General features: G+C 47.5%; 1 protein-coding gene across 5 annotated transcripts in view; it reads right to left on the reverse strand.

Annotated features, from left to right (window-relative positions):
• Positions 1 to 17,286, reverse strand: part of ABLIM3 (actin binding LIM protein family member 3) — a 108,580-nt gene that overhangs the window by 25,718 nt on the left and 65,576 nt on the right. For all 5 annotated transcript variants that reach the window (XR_012377575.1, XM_025867276.2, XM_073890884.1 and 2 more), the window contains 2 exons: positions 14,447 to 14,534; positions 1,853 to 1,911 (listed from right to left, as the gene is read on the reverse strand). Coding sequence is in view for 4 of the 5 variants with exons in the window: in XM_025867276.2 (XP_025723061.1) it covers positions 1,853 to 1,911; positions 14,447 to 14,534 (147 nt within the window). In the remaining variant the exon portion in view is untranslated. The remainder of the gene's footprint in view (positions 1 to 1,852; positions 1,912 to 14,446; positions 14,535 to 17,286) is intronic.

Consider the following 17,286-nt stretch of genomic DNA (forward strand, 5'->3'; position numbering starts at 1 on the left):
CTAAAACTTTTCATTTGGGGTTATCCTGCCAATAATGTATTTACTTGAACGGGAATAAAATTGGTTAGTACTCACTCCTTAGCAGTTTGTTTATATAAAATGTACAAGCAGGTTAAACTTCCTGTAATTGCATAAAGTACTGATTCTTTACAGTGTATCCCTTGCAAATTGACATCAGCCTAAGTGATAAACTTAAAAAATCTTCCCTGAACAATGGCAACGATGCGTTAATGGCTCCCTCGGCAGAAGGAGGGACTATGTCGACCTTCCTGCAAGCTGCGAGAGGGACAGCATGCTGGAGTCAAAAAGCAAACAGACTGGGAACTGAGGGCCCCTAGTGAACTATGTGATTTTAGAGATACCAGATTCCCGATCTGTAAAATGAAGGGGCTGGTCTGAAGGATTGTGAAATTGCCGGTGGATCTCTCAGGCCACAATTTAGAATTAAAGCATTCTACCTGGGGATCTATAGCAGTGTCTCCTAAACTGTGCATTGTGAACTGGTGCTGATTCTGGCAAAATGAATTTAGGGGGAGCATTTGATGACACTGAGTTGCAAAATGGGAGAGTAAAATGCAAAATTTCATTGATTTAACCAAGAGGAATGTATTTCATTCCTCTTGGTTAAATCAAGGAGGAAGTCTTAACTTAGTGCTGATGTATTTCAGCAACTTTCTCAACAGCTGTTCATTTCCTTTTTTTTTTTTTTTAATAAAGAGAGAGGAGGGACAAACATATAGCTGTGATTTCTAAGATTTATTTTTAAGAAACATTTCCTTTTCATTGAATGTATTTTATAGTTACCTTCTATTTATAGCAAGTAATACTGGCTTTCTACTTGGCGGTATAAAGTTTTATTTTAAAATAAGTTCTGTTAAGTGAAAAGTAGTGGGTTGATTTAAAGAAGAATATTAAGTATGTAATGATACGGGGGTGCACAGATGTGGCAAAAGCATCGGGGTTGTAGAAGGATAACTGAATTTGAGAAATGCCACCAAAAAGGTAGAAATTGAGGAAAGAAAGGGCAATTAGGTCTTTTTACATCTTAAATGGAGAGGACTTGGAAGAAACAGGAGGAAAAGAGCCCTCAAGGCTCAAACAAAATTATACATCAATAGACCAGTTCTTCTGCAAAATGTAGAGGCACTTCGGACATCATCAAGTGCCTGTCCACAGCATGTACCCAGCTTTCTCCTCCACAGCGTCAGGGACTCAGGAGCTGGGCTCCTCTCTGCAGTCCTTGGATCAAGAACCCATATTCACAGGACTTCTTGGTACTAGTCAGAGCACAGGACTTCAGAGGGACGCAGGACTGCGGTGGCCCAGTGTGTGTCTGGGGACACCGGCTGTGCTCTTGCCTGCTGCATTACTGTAGGCAAATCACCACCCTCTTTAGACTTTGAATTTCTCACCAGCAAAGAGAAGATACAATTCCTTGCCCCATCCGATCCACAGGCTTAAAGAAAGCAAATCAGACAGTGGCTGTGAAGATGCTTCACAAACTGTCAATTCCTGTATCAACGCTATTATTCCTAATAAATGACATGAGGCTGGGGAAAACCCCCAGTGTGTCAGCTTCAACGAGGCCACCATCTTGGTGAGCAATGCTAAGGTGAAAGCCTGGCCCCAGAAATGCTAAAAACTCACAATTTTACAGTTTTCAAAGTGCTCTCCCATCCAATGTCTTTATCCCCTTAAATGCCCCACGAGGCAGGTGTTACCGTTAAGGAAATCTAAGGATACGGGCATACATCTGGGAGTGTGCATACTAAGGAAAGCCTCCCTACTAAAGCACAGTGCCCCCAACCAAGTGGCAAAAAGTGTGGTCTGGTACCACTACCAGCTTGCTTACCTTTAACTTCTTCTCTGCCCGGGCTGCCTGTTTGCAGATGGGGTGCCAAACCTCAGAACCTACGGGGCCAGCAAAATAACAAAGGCTCAGACCTTTCACATCTACTAGCTCTCTCGCCACCCCTCACCTCAGTTTACTCCTTCGGCAGGACATTTGCCCTACACAGCAGCCAGGAGGACCGCCACTGGTGAACCAGGCTCTATGCTGCTCCATCGATCAGCCACTCCCGCTCTTTCTGCCTGTCCAAATCCTACCCATTCCTCAAGGTCCAGATCTCACACAGCATCTTCTTGCAAACTTTCTTACCTGCCAACAGGGAGTGACTCCTCTTTTCTCTGCGGTCCATAGTTCTTTGTATCTTTCTTAACACATACGACCTCAAATCACAGTGGCTTGTGGATTCATGACCCTAACTAAATTAGAAGCTCCTCTGGGCAGGGGCTGAGCTTTATTCATTGCTGGCTCTCCTGTAGCATCCAGCATGGGATCTTGCTCTCAGCAGAGGCCCCATCCATGTTTGCGGGGTGAACAGATGAGTGGATGATTGGCAGTGAGTGACACGTAGCAGGTGGTCAATAAATACTTGTTGAATGAATGAATGGCAGTGGAGGTAAAATAAAGCGACAGACCATGGTGACCTCTAGCCTTCCTTTCCCTTCAAAGACTTCTGACAGTGTACAAGAGCTGTCATACTGAAGGGGGGAGGTGTCATGATGTATAGTCTGCTTGAGGCCACTGTCTTGACCTGCTAATTCCTAAGAGGCTCCAGACTCTTCAAATTTAGTATATTGCAAATGCCTGCATTTTAGTGTGTGTGTGTGTCGGGGGGGGCTGTCCAGTTGGCCAGCCCCAAACTTGAGAGGCCAATTTGGAAAGGCATGAGCAACAGGTGGCTGGTCACATGTTGAGAAGAAGCCCCAAATATTACACATTCCCCAAAGAAGAAACAGGTGTCCTGGATTAGAAGGAAAAGTAGGAACATATTATCCCCCTGGTGCCATTGCTGTGATTACCAGCCTGAAAAGGAAAGGAGCCAGCAAATGGCTGGATTCCTGAGCACCCAGATGGTATTTGTTTGTCTGACTTTGTTTTTAGGATATACTTTCCATTATGGTTTGTTGCCTGGAACCCTGGGACTGGAATGCTGGCCAACTGATGGGGGTGGTGGTGTGAAGTCGAAAAATCAGCCCCTGAAACGTGATGCAGAGAGGATAGGCCCGAGGTAAGGAGCATGGGATCTTGTTTCTGGAGCCTGGATTCTTGCCTCTGCTTGGCCCCTAACACATTCTCTCTTGCATCCCCGTTTCTTCATTGGAATAACAATGAGGTGGAATTGGGACAGTCTTGGAGGTTGTTTTCATCTCCAAATTTTTAATTCTAGTCCCAGTTCGTCATTTATGAGATAGATAGGGATCTTTCAGTTTCGTTGGCTGATTTTCTTGTGAGCTCCTAGTAATTCAACATGAATTTAATGCTTGCTAAGGTAAAGTGCAATGGTTCCCGGAGCCCAGCAGAGGGACTCCAGGACTGTGGCTTGAGCAAGCCGGGCTGTCACAGGGTGTGTCTGCTCCCAAGCGGTGGGTGGGGATCCTTGCTTTGGGGAGTTTTAGAGAGAGCATTTCCGGGTCCCGGGATGCTGCTGAATCCACCAGGAGCTATTTATCCCCGTGGCTCTGGCAGGAAGCCTATGTCACAGGTCATTGTAGGAAACGGCTGAGGGGGATACAGTTGTCTAAGAAGGACATGAGATGAAGAGAAAGAGGCATATGAAGGGAAAGGGTCAGGCAGAAGTCCTCATGGGGGGAAATGATGTGTAAAGAGAGGAGGTCAAACTTGATGGTCTCTCCACGCTGCTCACATAATCTGTTCTGAAATAAAGCTGAGCCGCAAATGGCTTCAGCACTCAGCTCACAGGAAAGCAGGTTTATAGAAGAAGTGAGGGGGGAGAATCAAAAGGGAGAAAGAAAATATAATTAGAGATGAAAAGGAATCAGAAGTTTGGGAGTTGGCAGGATAGCATCTAAACTAAAGAGGGAAGGAATCTGTTGGTTGTGAGCAACAGACTTAGGTAAATTAAGGCAAGAAAGGGTGATCTGTTCATGAAGACCCCTAGGAAATGGTGGTTGGCTGAGCTTTTGCACCAGCCACTAGTTCAATGACATGCCACAGACAGAAAGACAGTGTCCAGAGTGAAGAAGGTTGTTACTCTCTTCCATGCACTTTCTCCCCAGAGCTTAAGACAGCACCTGGCTCAAGTGTGTTTCCTAAAGACATAAATGAATGACTGGTTGGATCCCACCTCTGTATTTTCTTTTTTCTAAAAAAATATTCTATTTATTTACGAGAGAGAGAGAGAGAGAGAAAGAGAGAATCTCAGGCAGACTCTGCGCTAGCGTGGCGCCTGACTTGGGGCTCAATCTCACGACCCTGAAATCATGACCCCAGCTGAAACCGAGTCAGACACTTAACAGACTGAGCCACCCAGGTGCTCCCACCTCTGTATTTTAAAATGAGACACAGGATGAAAGGCACCCAGAGGATGATGGTAACCAGGATGGAGAGGGGACCTGAAATTAGGCCATGAGGCAGGGTCTTCACCACGGAGAAGAGAAGATTTAGCAGAATAGTGAAAAAGGGTTTTGAGTATTTTAATGCCTCTCTGCGGGAAGAACAATGATCTTGTTCTGCATGTCTTGTAACATAGAACAAGGACCAAGGGCAGAAGTTTCAGGGAAAGAAAATTCAATGTCTGAGGAGTGAATGGGTCCATTCTGAGAGTGAGCTCCCTGTCCCTGGAAGTATGTAAGTACACATTGGGTGGATACATGCTCAGCAAGGATATTATAGAGGAGACATATAATGAGGTATTTACACTAGTGGATGTTTGCTTTCCCTCCCAACCCTTGGAGATTCTGTATTTTCATCTTCACAGATTTCTCTGTATAGAAAAAATGAATTATTTGCCCCTATCCAATGAATTAGCCTGGAATGTAAGTTCTGTAAGGAGCGGGATTCACCTCTGTCTTATCTGCAGATACAGCTGCAGGGACTGCAGATTCTCAAATACTCATGGAGTGAATGAATAAAACAAAAGAAACATGTTATTCTGTTTTAGGCCAGTTGAGTTCTCCAAGCTGGGCTCAGCAATTTGGACAAGCAGTACAATCTAGACTCTGATTTGACAGCTATAATTTCAGAGTGAGTTTCTATCAGAATATTCACTAGACTGGGGTTTGTCCAAGTGTGAGCTGTGGCCCAGTTGTCTAGAAGCCTGGTAAAACGCAGATTCCTGGGCTCCCATGGAGCCCCTGAAGTCACCTCCTGGGGGCGGGGCCTGAGAATCTGTGATGCTAACGAGCTCCATGGTGACTTAGGACTCCAAAGTGGAGAACCACAGGACTGAATGCTAGTTAACACTCCAACTTCGTTCCTTTGGAATGGGATGGGATAAAGAAACCAATTGTATAAGACAGAAGAACGTTTTAATTTCTTGTAGGGAGTCAACCCTTTTTGCTGGTTAGATTCCTGGTTCCACGAGTCATACCCATCCTCTGAGACTGTCCCAGACAGTTCCAGGTCCTGCGGTTAAAAACTCCTGTTAAAATTATGGAGTGAAGGGATTAGCTATTTCCATGTGAGCTGACTCAGAGGCCGCGATCGGAATCTCCAAAGCTGTCCCTCAGCCGGTGGTAACGCTCTTCTTAATTCCTAGCAGAGGCAGCATCAGCCTTTTCTCTCCGACTGGTCACAGCACACCCCACATTTTGGGTCATTTTTGGGGGTTCTTTAATGTTTGGAGACCCACCCATCTCTCTGCTGGACCTTGAAGTTCAATTTGCCAACATTTTTTTTTTTTTTTTTGTATTAGTGGAGATTTTAATGCCAAAGCCAGACCTGGCACCACAGTCTTCCAGACCACGCAGTCAGGGTTGCAAACACAGCAGGGACTGAAACCGGCCCACCCAAAGGTTCTATTTGCCCAGCACAGCGTTTTTCAGTATCTGAATGCTTTTAGACCCTGCAGATGACCAGTGACCCTCCCTGCTGTCTGCCTCCCAGCCCTTCTTGTCCATTTCAGCAGGCATTTGGGTTAGCACGTTGCTTCCCCGGATTTCTCTTGACCATAGCAGGGTGAGGTTTCTCAAAGTTCTGCCTGTATGTCAGCGGCACAGCCTCTGTGACCTAGACTTGCTAGGATCTTGGAATGGTTCTTTTAAAATCCCTGCCTGGACACACAAATGTGCTGTATCCACACAGTGGAATAGCATTCAGCCATAAAAAGAAATGAAACACTGATACATGTGACAACATGGATGGATCTAGAAAACATTATGCTATGCTAAAGCGAAAGAAGCCAGACATAAGAGCCTATGTATTGTAGGATTCCATCTATATGAAATTTCCCAAATAGGTAAACTATAGAGACAGATAGTAGATTCAAAGTTGCCAGGCTCTACGGGGAGGGGGAATGGGAAGAGTTTAATGGGTATGGGTTTCCTTTTGGGGTGAAAAAAATTTTTTTAAAGATTTTATTTATTTGACAGAGAGAGACACAGCGAGAGAGGGAACACAAGCAGGGGGAGTGGGAGAGGGAGAAGCAGGCTTCCTATGGAACAGGGAGCCCGATGCGGGGCTCGATCCCAGGACCCGAGCCGAAGGCAGAAGCTTAACTACTGAGCCACCCAGGCATCCTGGGGTGAAAATGTTCTGTAACTAGTTAGAGGTGGTGGTTGTACAGCATTGTGAATATCCTAAAAGCTCCTGAATTGTACACTATAAAATGGTTAATTTTTTTTTTTATGAGAATTTTACCACTCCCTACCCCAAGCAGGTGGACAGCTCCTGTAGACCACAGGATACTCTGCTCTTCACTTATTACTAAAAGGTCCCAAACTCAGCAATAGGGAGAAGAGTGAGCCTTTCTGCTGAATCTGACATACAATAACAGCCGTATCATCTTTAGTATAATCTTGGGTACTGGTAAGTCTTTACCATGTATCAGGCAATCTATGCCTTATTTATTGTAATATTCTTATGGGGTTTGAAGGCCAATTACATCACTTCCTAGCTGCATTGTCGAGAGCAAGTCAGTTACCTCTCTGTGCTTCAGTCTTCCCACTGATAAAATGGGGATGATAACAGTATCTGCCTCAGAGGTCTGTTGTGAGCAGTAGTGAGTTCATATTTGTAGAGCACATAGGACAAAGTCTATTGGAGTTGGCACTATGCAATGTTAGTTGTTGTGATTATCATCATTTACCCTCCCCTACCAAAAAAAAAAATCTCTTTGCCAGGATCCAGTCTGGGGAAGGGGAAAGGAGTACTGGAGAGACCTGAGGGCAGCGGGGTAGTATTTATTCTTCTACTCCCGGGAGCCTTGGCTTGGGGGAGCGAGGGGCGTGCAGCAAGCAGGGCTGGCTGGGCGGATGGAGTCGGCGAACAGAAGCCCGCTTTAGCAGCCAGCACACCCCTCCGGGAGGCTGGGCGTGGGCCCAGGGACAAAGGCAGCTCAGAAGTGGAAAAGATTCGTTGGCCTGGCGCTGATAGGATCAAGTGGGCTTGAAGCTTAATAAAGAGGTGGAGGGAGCAAGTGCTTAGCTGCCAGGAAGCTGGTTAGCACGCAGGATAGGAGGAGAGTGAGGTAAGGGGTGTGGCAGCACCTAGGTGCAGAGCAGCTCACGGGAAATACTAACTGCTGACTGTAGCAGTGAGGCCGGCAATTAAATTGCACGACGTGCTTACTATGTGTCACCCACTAAGCTTTCTTCTTATCGCTAGTATTATAACTCATATTTAGCAATTAGTGCCTATGCCAGGCCTTAACGCTATACACTATAGAACAGCAGTACTTAAGTCAATGCTCACCACGGTAACTAACATTTACTGACTGCATAGGCTAAGCCCATAGGTTAAGCGTCATTAATAATGACGGTAATATTGACAATAGTCAGCATTTGGGGCGCATGGCGTCACAGGGAATGGCCATTTCTACATTCCTAGATGTTTACATGAGCTCAGACGGGCAGACCTGGCAGTACCAGGTTCAGTGTTAAGCCTTTATCATGTGTTGGCTCACTTAATACCACAGCTTGGCAAGGTAGGTCTAGTGCTATCCCTGTTTCCAGATGGGGACATTGGGGTTTAGGGAGCTAAGATGTCCTGCTCTGTCCAGCACAGTCTCCTCACCCTGGCCTGGGGATGCACATATGCCTGAGTCAGGCTCCATAGAGTCTCTCCGGGACTTCTGTGCTGAACCTGGCACGGAATGCTGCCCCTGTGTGTGCACGGAGGCAGGTCGGAGCAGGGCCGGAGACTGTGAGGCCACACGCTGAAGGAAGCAAGGAGCAGAACCACCTGCTGACCCCTGCAGGCTCCTCAACCTCGTTGTGCTGCTTCTAGATGCTTCTCAGTTCTGTGAGATGATCAATCCCCTTTTACCTATTGTTTCTGCTGCCTAAAAAGTCCCGACTAATAAAACATCTCATTGAGCAAAAACCCGAGTATCTGACAAGTTCTTGACTTGCCCAGTGGGCAATTTTGTTTCCCAGGAAATTGAGGAAGCAGCCAGGGAAATTGCGCCTCTGGACCTAATTCTGACCAATGCGGACGAATTGGCTGGCGAAGTAGATGTGACATGTAACTGGCAAGAAAATGGCCACATCGTCTCGAGTTTGAGGTTACCAGAGAGAAGAAGCAAGTTGCAGACTTTAAAATACCAACTTTAAACTACTACACTATAATATTTTCTATAGGATTCAAGATGTTTGGTAACCCTAAAATCTAAAAAAAATATTGCAGCTCATCCAAAATGAAAATGTAGTCTATTTAAAGTGAAATACGCTTAGTAGATTCAGACGTTAGGAGATATCAATTTAGTACAGTAACAGGATATGTTTGAAGAGTCTAAAATTATGTAGCAGGATTGGGGAAACATGAGATTTAAAGTTTTAAAGCATTACTCCTACAAGCTAAGCTGTCAGTAGAGAGATCCAATTTAAAATAACAATGCTAAACTACTAGCTTATCACAACCAATAGTACGTTGGCACCTTTTGAAGTGTGGTTTGATGAAACACGTAGATTATGACTGAGGGCTGGTGTTCTACAATCCATAATAACGGGAGGCACCTGCCTCGAACATCTGCTCCATGCACCTTTTTTAAGGTACTTGTCAGAGGAAAAAGAAGCCTCCGCTATATGTCAGTGGCGTCCCCAGCTGTGCCGGAAATACACACCTCCTGGTACCAGGACCTTATATCATCTGAACTAAAAGAAATGTGATCGAAATAGACTCCATTATGGAAGAGAAGGTTTTGGGGTAATTATTAAAGCAAGCTTTCAGGGCTCTGTTTTGGATTTGCATTAACACAGAACTGAGCCTCCTCACTTGATTTTGGGCCCTGGACACCTCTGAAAATTTGAAAAAGTTTCAGACCCTCTCCTTAGAGAAATATACCTACATGCAAACTTTGACAAGACATTTCTAGGAGATTCATTGGATTCAGAAGGCCAACTACAAACCACAGGTTAAGAGTTCTGGAAATAGGGGCGCCTGGGTGGCTCAGTCATTTAAGCGTCTGACTTCAGCTCAGGTCATGATCTCAGGATCCTGGGATGGAGCCCCACGTTTTGGCTCCCTGCTCAGCGGGGAGTCTGTTTCTCCCTCTTCCTCTCCTCCTCCCTCTGCCCCTCCCCTGCTCATTCTCTCTTTCAAATAAATAAATAAAATCTTTAAAATGAAAAGAGTTCTGAAAATAAATGAGAGAAACTGCCTTAAACAAAGCCTGGTAAGATAGGCCAGCTAACTTTGGCCCAGGGACATAACCTCTCTAAACGTTCTTGTTCTCTAATGTGGGGATATTCATGGCTCTTAGCTCACAGGGCCGTTGTGGGGATAAAATGGGAGACTGCGTTTAAAACTCAGTACAGAGCTTGGCACATTCTAAGTACTCAACGAGTATCAGCTGATGGCCTATTACTATTATTAGCAGGACCTACAGTTTGTTACACTTCTTCTGTTAGCAGAGCAAGGTTTGTCAGGACCTCCTGCCTGTGGGTTTTCGTTAACTACACGAATGCTAACAGAGACCTGTTTAAAACTCTGCAGCCTAGCTCCTGGGCTCCCAGCGTCCTTCTCTCTGACCCTCGGAACAGGGGTGTATGTAGCGTAGAAAGAAGGAGAGGAACAAAGTCTATCTCCCCTTTTCCCTGGGTATAGGCATTCTTAGAATAAAACCAAAATCTATCTCATGAGCCACATTTTGAGTTTAGAAAAACTCCCACTGATCCAGCAGCTGTAACCTTCGTGATTTCAGTATGTTTTGCCCGAACCTGCAGCATCTTGGCTGTTATTCTGCTGCACGAAATCAATGACGTGATTTCCTGGTGAAGCCCAAATGAAGGGTTTGGACAACAAACAGATTAGAAATCTGGCATCTTTACAGAAACAGTTAAAAGACTGAATACACAGAACTGAAAACAAATAAAAGAACACTTGCTTTGGTCTCGGGGGGCCCAGAAGTTCTTCTCTTGACAGACGTCAGCCTTCTCCCAATTAGAGCTCATCAGAAAGCCATCGCACAGTAATTAAGACACAAACAAACCGACCCGAAGAACCTCCCGAGGCGGCTGCTAGTGCCTCGCTGTGTCTGCTACAGGACGGACAAGATCGGGATTTTAAACTTTGCAGCCTTCCTCACGCGTGCGCGCTCTCTCTCTCTCTCACGTATGTTGCTTCACGGGGCCCTTAGCACCTTCACATTCATTCTCTCTGATATTCACGAGGACCTTGTGGAGCACACCTGCTTTCTGTAGGCAGGGCGTGTGGGCCTGCCTCTGTTTCTCTACCGCATGATGCTTCCACCCACCAAGGGCCTTTGCACCTGCTGCTCCCTCTGCCCCCATCATCGAAATTTCCTCCCCTCTTCACCCGCCCACCTCCTACTCATTTCCAAGATCTTGGCTTGAAATTTCCCTTCTTCAGCAAAGCCTCCTATGACCTCCCAGAACTAGATCAGGAGCCTTCTAAACACACTCCCATTGCTCCCAAGCTTTGCCTTCTCTGCATTTATCACAGCTTGTTGTATTTATGCTTCTATTTGATTAAAGTCGGTCTCCTGATAGTGAACTTCACCAAGGAAGCAAGCACTCCTGCCTCGTTCATGTCTGAGCACCCAGCACATCACAGGGAGCCTGGCACATAGCATGACCCCAGTTTGAATGTATGAATGAGAGACAGAATAATTATTCTCATTTAGCAGGTGAAGGAAGAGACCCAGAGAAGGAAGTCACTTCTCAAGGTCACAGCCCATCCGCAGAAGTGCTGGTGCTTGAATCCAGGAGTACTGGCTCTCCTCACTTCTGTGCTGCATACAAGGAGAGTTTTCTTGCCATTTCTGGGGAATATCATTCTGAGTCTTGGTACCCCCACCCAGGGAGGGTATCCAAGACAATCAGAGGCCCGGCTCTCAGTGGTAGCAGAACCCCCTGGTGGCTGCCACCCCTAAGACACCCACAGCCCGAGTCAGCATGACTCCAGCATGGGATGGCCTGGTCCCCCTCACTGTACAATCACACAGCATCCCTTGAGGCAGGTCCTTGAACACCCTGCAATTACTCCCACTCTCCCAGGAGCCAGGAGGGCAGGAATAGGGATAATTAAAGAGGAGGGTGACAGGCCCTTCTTCATCACCAAAAATATCTCCCACTTCCTGCAGGCATCTCTGTCGTAGGTTTGATTGTGGCTTCTCTCGATTGATCACCAAGCTGTTCACCTCATCACTTAACCCTTGCAGCATTCTATGAAGTTCTGGCCAGAAGCAAGGCTTAGAAGATTCTGATACACAAGGATGTGAGCTCCGGGAGGGCAGATAACTTGCCAGACCTGCTCACTGCTACATCTCCAGTTGTTAAGGGAGCACTGGGCACACAGGCAGTCCTCAATAGGTATTTGTTGAATGAATGAATGGACTAAGAGCTTTCCATGTGTCACGAACTTATCACATCTTGTAGGAACTGTTAATAGCCTATTTTACAGGCTAGGTAACTGAGGTTCAGTGTTAAGAGACTTGCCCAAGGTCAAAACCTTAGTAAGCAGTGGAGCCAGGCTTCAAGGCACCAAATGGGGAGATTAGGATTGGGAATTCAAGCAGGGAGATAAAGATGTTGATTATTCTAGTGATGTGAGTGAGAGAATAGTTTCAACACTAGAAAATGTGTTTACCAGGGAAAGGGGAGAGAAATACCATGCAACGAATTTCCAGATTCTCTTGGTGATTAGGGTCCACGAAGATACCATGCAGTGTGCTGAGACTCCGGGGGACTTCCCAGCACATAACCCAGGGTCCTGCAGCAGGAGGCGCTAGGGATCAGTACTGATGAAAGAGGAAGGTCCAGTCCTTGTGGGGATGTAAGTAGCAGGCAGGTCCTGGGTCCCAGGAAGTGAGGTGGAAAGAGCCCTGGGGTGGGTGTCATAAAGCCAGTCTGCCCCTAATGCTCTACCTCTCTCTGGGCCTCACAGTTCCCATCTATACAATGAGGGTTGTTACTTAATAGTCTAGAGTGACCTCTGGGACCCTTCCATCTCCAGTGCCTGTCTGACTGTACATATAAGTAGGTAGTTGTAAACTCAACAGCATCTTAGAAATGGTCACCTAGTCCAATCCAACAGAGAATTCCTGCTCCAGCATTCCCAGTAGAAGGTATGAGATTCTCTTGACTATATTTAGGCCAGTGGTTCTCAATGGAGAACAATTTTGCGCCCCCGCCCCCAGGGCAGATGTCTGGGATATTTTTGGTTGTCACAACTGGAAGGAGTACGTCATTGGGATCGAGTGGGTAGAGGCGAGGTATGCTACCAAACCCTGCGCAATGCCTAGGACAACCCCTACACCAAAGACTTCTCTGGCCCGAAGTGTCGACAGTGGGAAGGCTGAGAAACCCTGCTCTAGGCAAAAGCACGCATTGCAGGGTGAGGGAACTTGTGGCCGGGCCACTGCGGCTATAGCACACGCGTGACAGGGAGACACACTCTCTGTGACTGCTTCCCAGGCCTTAGTTCTGCCTTGTGGGGAAATGTGGAGCTGGGCATGCCTAACCACCCAGCTAGCCAACTAACCAGCCAACAGTGACCAACTGTAGAGTGAGTACTTAGTGGGGTCAATGTCAGGAGCAAAAGGTCTCCCGGAAAAGGCCAAGGGCTCCACTGCAAGCTGGAGAGGACCGGGGTGGAGGGAGTATGTGAAGTTGTGGGCGGGGTCAGGGGCACCTGAGGGGGTCATGAAGTCGGCAGTGACCCACCTGGGGCTAGAATGGCAGGATTTCCAAACGAGCGCATGGGAGACTGGAGTGTGCCAGGACGCAGGCAAAGAAAGCGCAACAATGAGGACACAGCGGGGCATGAGTTCGCTGTCTGCCCCTGCCCCCTGCCCATCCTGACTTCTCACCTCATCTGCTCCCCAGCTGTGGTCTCCCACACCTGCCGTTTCCTTACCCGCCTCAGAGCCTGGCAGGTTCTGTCGCCTCAGGGGGCGTATCCCAGACCACCCTTCCTTTGGGTCCCAGCTTCTGGCCCTTCCTCAGGAATCTTCCCTGACGTTCACCCCACACATTAAGTGCTCTCAGAGTCCCATACCTCCCCCCTTCATGAAGCTTATCACGATGGATAGTTATCTGTGGGATTCCTGACTGTGCCCCCCTGCCCCCCGCCCCATACGGGGCTGGCGCTGGAACTCACTAAGGACCCTGGGGCACAGCCCGCACAAGGTAGCGTCTCAAGAAATGGTTGTTGAGTGGATGGAGAGGCAATTGCACTCGGGCTCTGGCAGCTGAATGTTGAGTTTATTCAAGGCTAGAAATAGAAAGGCAGTCTGAGACCTCAGTGAGAGGGTCCTGAACGCTAGGCTGAAGGGCCGGTACCTACGGTGGTGGGCAGCCAGGGGCCCTGAAGACAGGGATCCGCCGAGAACACTACGATATCCTGGGAGGTTGGACTGGGCCAAGGTTGGAGCCTAGAACAGAGCCTGGGGACTGAGTGGGAGACTGGCAAGAAGCCTGGGGCCAGAGGGCTGGGCCCTGGGAGGTGGCAGAGGGAGACCAGTCCCTCTTTGCTTCTTGGAGACTGCCGGTTCCCTTCCATTTCTTTTCGTGTACCCCGAGAGGCCGAGGGGAGACCTGAGCAACAGCCTGCGGTGGCGCTCTGAGTTGTGGGGGGGGGCGGGAGAGGGAGGTAGGGTAGGGGCTGTGATGCCGCAGATGTCCCGCAACACCCGCATCTTTGTGAGGTTCTCTGACCCCTTGGCCTGGCTCTGCTCCAGCTCCCGTGCCCAGGCAGAGCCAGGGGAGTCTGCTCAGAGCCCTGCCCTGGAGGCAGGCCAGCTGAGCAGCGGGTGGAGGCGCGCAGGGACGGAAGGCAGATTACCTGTCACTTCGTATTAGCCACACCGGCAACTTTCCCAAACCACCCAGAGAGGGGCGAATTAATTGCAATTTTGAGGACAAGCCAAAAACAAGGATAACACTGAAATGAAGGAGATTGTATCTGCCTTTACAGACGCGGGTGGATAGCGATGCCTTCCAGAAGGTCAGATTTGCTCACCTGTGAGGTACATCTCCTCTCCTTCCGTGAACATCTGGTGACAGCGGACGCACCGGGCACAGGTTGGGTGGTAGTGCTTCCCTCCTGCCTGTGGAAATAAAAAGAAGAAAGAGGAGGTCAGAGCTGGGGCTGCTGTGCACGGGGCAGGTTGGGTTTGAACATCTCCTAGGCACATTAGCCTTGCTGGTGCCTTCATGACCCTAAGGTTGGTTGGGAGTCAACCTAGGGGAGTCCAGAACCATCTAAAAGCCCACCCAGGAAGCTTGGTGACTCCATACCAAGGGTCCCCGAAGGCACTTCAGGGGACTTACCTGGACCCCTGAACTTCTATTTTGGCAGTGAAAGGACCCCTTTGGAGGCCACTGGTCCCACCTCCTCAGTTCTAGATGAGGAAACAATCTTGCTTTGAGGACACCGCAACATTTCCCTAAGAATGGGGCCCTTACCACTAGCGGTACCTTAGTGACTTTGAGTGGTACATGGACCTGGGATTTAATAACATGGGATCAATGAAGAAAAGGACCTCCTTTTCACTCCTCTGCCAATTCTTCCATTTTTAAAAAAATTTATTAATTTGAGTAATCTCTACACCCAACATGGGGCTTGAATTCACAACCCCGAGATAGAGTCATATGCTCTTCTGAGTTAGCCAGGTGCCCCGAATTCTTCTGGTTTTCTCAAGGAGAGAGTACCAGTTTGGGGCTACTGTGTCTTTAACATCTATCTGAAATTTACTAACCTACCTTTTTAAGAATGAGAATAGGTTTGAGGCTTGGAGCCTCCACAAGCAGTAGAATCCAGTTATATATATATATAGGTTACTGGCAATAGAGCAAGTGATCTTGGTTTTCCTGTTACATGTTTTTTTTTTTTTTATTTGTAAGTGAGTCAACTTAAAGACAAATGAAAGTATTAAGTAAGAATTCATATACAAGGTCCACAGACATGGCAAAACTTCTGAGAGTGGCACGTGAAAGACAGGCTTTTGGGGCTCGGACAAAAATGGGCCCCACAAAGGCGGGACCTGCTAGGGAGTTTCTGACCCTGAGGCTCCAGGCCTGTGACGGCAGCACCCTCGTGCCTCTGCCCCATCCCCCATTCACCCCAGTCTGGTTTTGGCGAGCCCCCTTGACTATTCCCACTTTCCTTTCCTACAACTACTTCAAATAGAAATGGAAATGCTTTGCAGCTGCAAATTCTTCTATGGGGGAAGAAACAGCCTCAGAGAAGGTTATGCCTCTAGGTGTCACTGGAAACCAGTAGCAATAGCAGCTGGACCCGGGAGGGCAGGTCACCCGGGAGGACAGGTCACCCATGTATTACTCACTTCCACGCTGACCGTTCTGACACTACAATCCCAGCCCAGAGGACTTGGTACGTAGGGGTCCTTCAGTGGTGGTTCCAGACACTCCATATGGAGGAACTCAGCTCAGCGATGGGGCTGGAAGGTGGGGCTTGTTTTGAAGGTACACCTGACCCTTGAACAACATGGGTTTGAACTGCGTTGGTCCACTTACAGGTGAGGATTTTTTTCAACAAATACAGCACTGTAAATGTGTTTTCTTTTCCTTATGATTTTCTTAATAGCATTTTCTTCTCCCTAGCTTACTTTATTGTAAGAATATCGTTATATAATACATACATCACACAAATACGTGTTAATCGATGTTTATGTTATGGGTAAGGCTTCCAGTCAACAGTAGGGTATTAGTAGTTAAGTTTTTGGGGAGTCAAAACGATACATGGATTTTCAACTGTGTGGGGGTCAGTGCCCCAAACCCCACATTGTTTAAGAGTCAAGTGTATATTTTGCATGTTAGGGCAAGGTTAATTTGGGGGGGATATGCCTGAGGGAAATTGATGGATATTGGGGGGTTGTTAAAGGCCCCTTCCCAAGCCATCACTTGGCAGGATGCTAATGGGTTCCTTCCAATTCAGAAATTATAATTGAATAATGCTGAAGGCTTATTTCTGAATCTTTTTTGGGCGTGGTGGATGGGTAGGCATGGGCTTGCCTATTCTGGAGATTTATTCTAAAAACTTAGCAAGAATGAAGAAAGGGCAGATTTTTCAAAAAAGAAAAAAAAAATCTCCAGTGTTCCTTATTTCCGTCTGCTTTGTGTGGCTCCCACCAATGATAAAATGCCCTTATCATCATCAAAGCAAACTGTGTTCAAACTTTGGAAGGAGCCCGCTATTTTCCCAAGCTGAGATGTCGTGGGACTGATTCTCTCCTACCATGACAGGGATGATCGGTTTAATTAGTAGCCTCTTCCTACTTCGTGTCTCTTTATCATTTCAATTATAGACCTGTTTTCCAGGGAGGCAGCAGTGCCTCGCCAAAACTGAAGCTTGGCATCGTCCGAAATGTCACGCCCCCTCACCCCACCCGGGCTGAGAGACGCCACGCACCATCTCAGCGAAAACTTGGAAGCAACTGGAGGGAGGGAGGCTGCCATGGCAGCCGGCATCAGCATAAGGGAAACCAAGTCAGCAAGGTAAGATCGGACACTCTGTGAAGAAACCGAAATCAAGAAAATAGTGCAGAAAAACGGGGCATATCGGAGAAGGCTGAGAACCAGAATGAGGCCAGGAGAGGTGGTACTGGGCAGTGCGGTTCTCCTTGGAGAGGACACGGACTAGGAAGAAAGAAGTGTGACTGTCACTCAGCATGTTGAGCTCTGTCACTGAGCAAGTACTTGTGGGGTGGCCCAGGGAGGGAATGGGAAAGGGGAAATGGAATTTAATTACGTACCTATTGTGTCCCTGCAAATGTCCCGGGCCCTGTAGTGGGCAAGTGTTATTTTTGCCTGGCCAACATCCTTCTCCCTTCTTCCAGA

This window comes from Callorhinus ursinus, unplaced genomic scaffold (genome assembly GCF_003265705.2).
Source record: "Callorhinus ursinus isolate GAN/ISIS: 27379988/994484 unplaced genomic scaffold, GSC_fseal_2.0 scaffold3, whole genome shotgun sequence".
Lineage (NCBI taxonomy): Eukaryota > Metazoa > Chordata > Mammalia > Carnivora > Otariidae > Callorhinus > Callorhinus ursinus.